We start from the raw sequence: 2,013 nt of genomic DNA, 5'->3' as shown, positions 1-2,013 counted from the left end.
CTCTTTTTCTTCCACACTGTAGTGCAGTGGGGTCTCAAAACTGGAGTTTTGAGGCACTGAAGTAATGAGAATAACATGCCCGCTGCTGCTTTTAGTACTGCGTGCTCTGCTGTGCAGCCCTCTCCCCCAAACCAGTCTCTAGAGGTGCTACTTAGCACCTGTCGGGGTTGGCCGGATCGTTTCTTGGTTAATTGATGAAGCAGACAGTTATGCATGAAGAAAATGTTTTTCATATTGTGCTGACACAACATGTGGGTCCAGTGCTTAAACAAAAACGGGCCATTTAAAAATCCATACTTTTTTTTTTTTTTTTTTTTTTAAAAAAAAATCTCCTCACAGAATTTTCCATCGTGAGATCTTTGACCACAGTATCTGTCTTCTGGCAGCTGGTAGAGCTCTGGAGAAGAGGGAGAGGGTATAGAATAACACCACAAAGGGACTGTCTCCAGTGTGGTTTGTGACTCATCTACCGAACGGCTTCTCGATGGTGGACTTGGCATGAGGCACCAGAAGAAGCGGGCTCGTTAGACCAGCTCCACCGCTAGCGCCTTCCAGGAGGACAGACGTGAGCTGTTGGTGTCTGCAGGCTGGGGCAGAGGAAGGCAGAAAACGGAACCGGAGCTTCACCCGGAGCAGCGCTGGGTGCACGTTCTGGTTACCTCTGCTGAGTGGCGGGCGGCTCGCCGCGTGCTCACAGAGCAAATCTGAGGACACCGCGCTGAAGATCTCTGTGAGGTGAACACTCTGCGGGCGGGCTCGGTCACACAGCCCCACACAGCCAGTCAATAAAACTTTTGCACTTGAGATGGGTCTCGGGTGGTGGCGGTGGCTTCAGCCTGTGGTTTCTGCGTCACTCCTGCGTTGCGGAGGTCCTGGGAGTCTCATTCCGGGAGCAGGGTGTCCTGGTGGTAGGTGCTGTACGGATAAAACACGCAGATGGTCCCTGCACCTCCACAAAATTGTTCTTCCTTTTAATTTCACCTGCGCTTTTCTGGTATAAGGCTCTGCAGCGTTCAAAGTTTGACACCTTCGGACGATTCTGGTGAGCAGGTTTGTTGTTGCTGTTGATATTCCTCACCAAGCTGCCTCTTAGTGTTGTGCAGCAGCGATGGCTTTGAGATTCAATTTCAAAGGAAATCTTGCTTCTGCTCTGTAGTGGAAGCGGCGGTGGCTGCCTGCGTCATCCTGCAGCCCTGCGTGCGTGCCCTGAAAGTAGGTCTGCTGCGACAGAGGTGCTGCTCGACGTGAATGATAACAGCCTGTTCCCCGAGCCTCATTCACGCCGCGCGCAGCACGAGTGGTCCCTGCTTCAGAAACCTGAACATTTAAGCTAAATCTGCTGAGTTTTCTCAAAACCTCGGCTGTTGGTTTTGAAGAGAGCCCTCTTTGCAGGCACCCGGGCGCTTTCCAGACCTGCCCTGAGCTCGGGCTCCCTTTATCTCCGGTAAGAGCGTTCCTTGCAAACTTCCTGCTCCATACAACGCTGCCCTGGCTTGCAAGGCACAACAGCGGTGATTTGTGAATGCACAGCAAAGCAGGAAAGTAATTTGTTGTAACAGCGCACGTTATTTGTTACCTTGTTATGAAAAGAGCTCCTTAATTAACCGGTGGCCTGCAGGAAGATATTTACTGGCTTCTTTACGCCAGTGTGACTTCCCTGGTGGAAACTCTTGTTCAGAGGAGTTGTCCAAAGGTGTGCTGTAAGGATCGCGCGAGAGCTGATTTTCTGGTAGCATCTCCCTGCGGACGCAGCCTCTTCGCTGACCGCGGATGCCTGGCAGCGGGGATCAGTGTTTCTCAAGGGTTTGGTGCCAACAGAATAATTGTATTTTATCTACGGGGTATTTTATCTACGGGGCGTGCGATTTTGGCACTTCCTTTTATATACGGGCTCGGATCTCGGAAGAAAAAAGGGAGGAAGTCGTGCTTTATCTTCCCCGCGTGCAGCCGCTCGATGCTCCTCCGTGCCCTCAACGCCAGCAACGCTCAAGTTGTGAACGTCGTTGGGCGGGA

General features: G+C 51.8%; 1 protein-coding gene across 1 annotated transcript in view; it reads left to right on the top strand.

Moving 5' to 3' along the window:
* Positions 1–848, top strand: part of VCPKMT (valosin containing protein lysine methyltransferase) — a gene marked incomplete at its 5' end in the record, with an annotated part of 4,198 nt that extends 3,350 nt beyond the window's left edge. Inside the window, one exon of the mRNA XM_035888426.1 lies at positions 340–848. Within this exon, the coding sequence (XP_035744319.1) occupies positions 340–354 (15 nt within the window). The remainder of the gene's footprint in view (positions 1–339) is intronic.
* Positions 849–2,013: the final 1,165 nt, after the last annotated feature.

Source organism: Egretta garzetta, unplaced genomic scaffold (genome assembly GCF_000687185.1).
Source record: "Egretta garzetta isolate BGI_Z169 unplaced genomic scaffold, ASM68718v1 scaffold21, whole genome shotgun sequence".
Lineage (NCBI taxonomy): Eukaryota > Metazoa > Chordata > Aves > Pelecaniformes > Ardeidae > Egretta > Egretta garzetta.
This window is presented reverse-complemented; position numbering and strand designations above follow the sequence as displayed.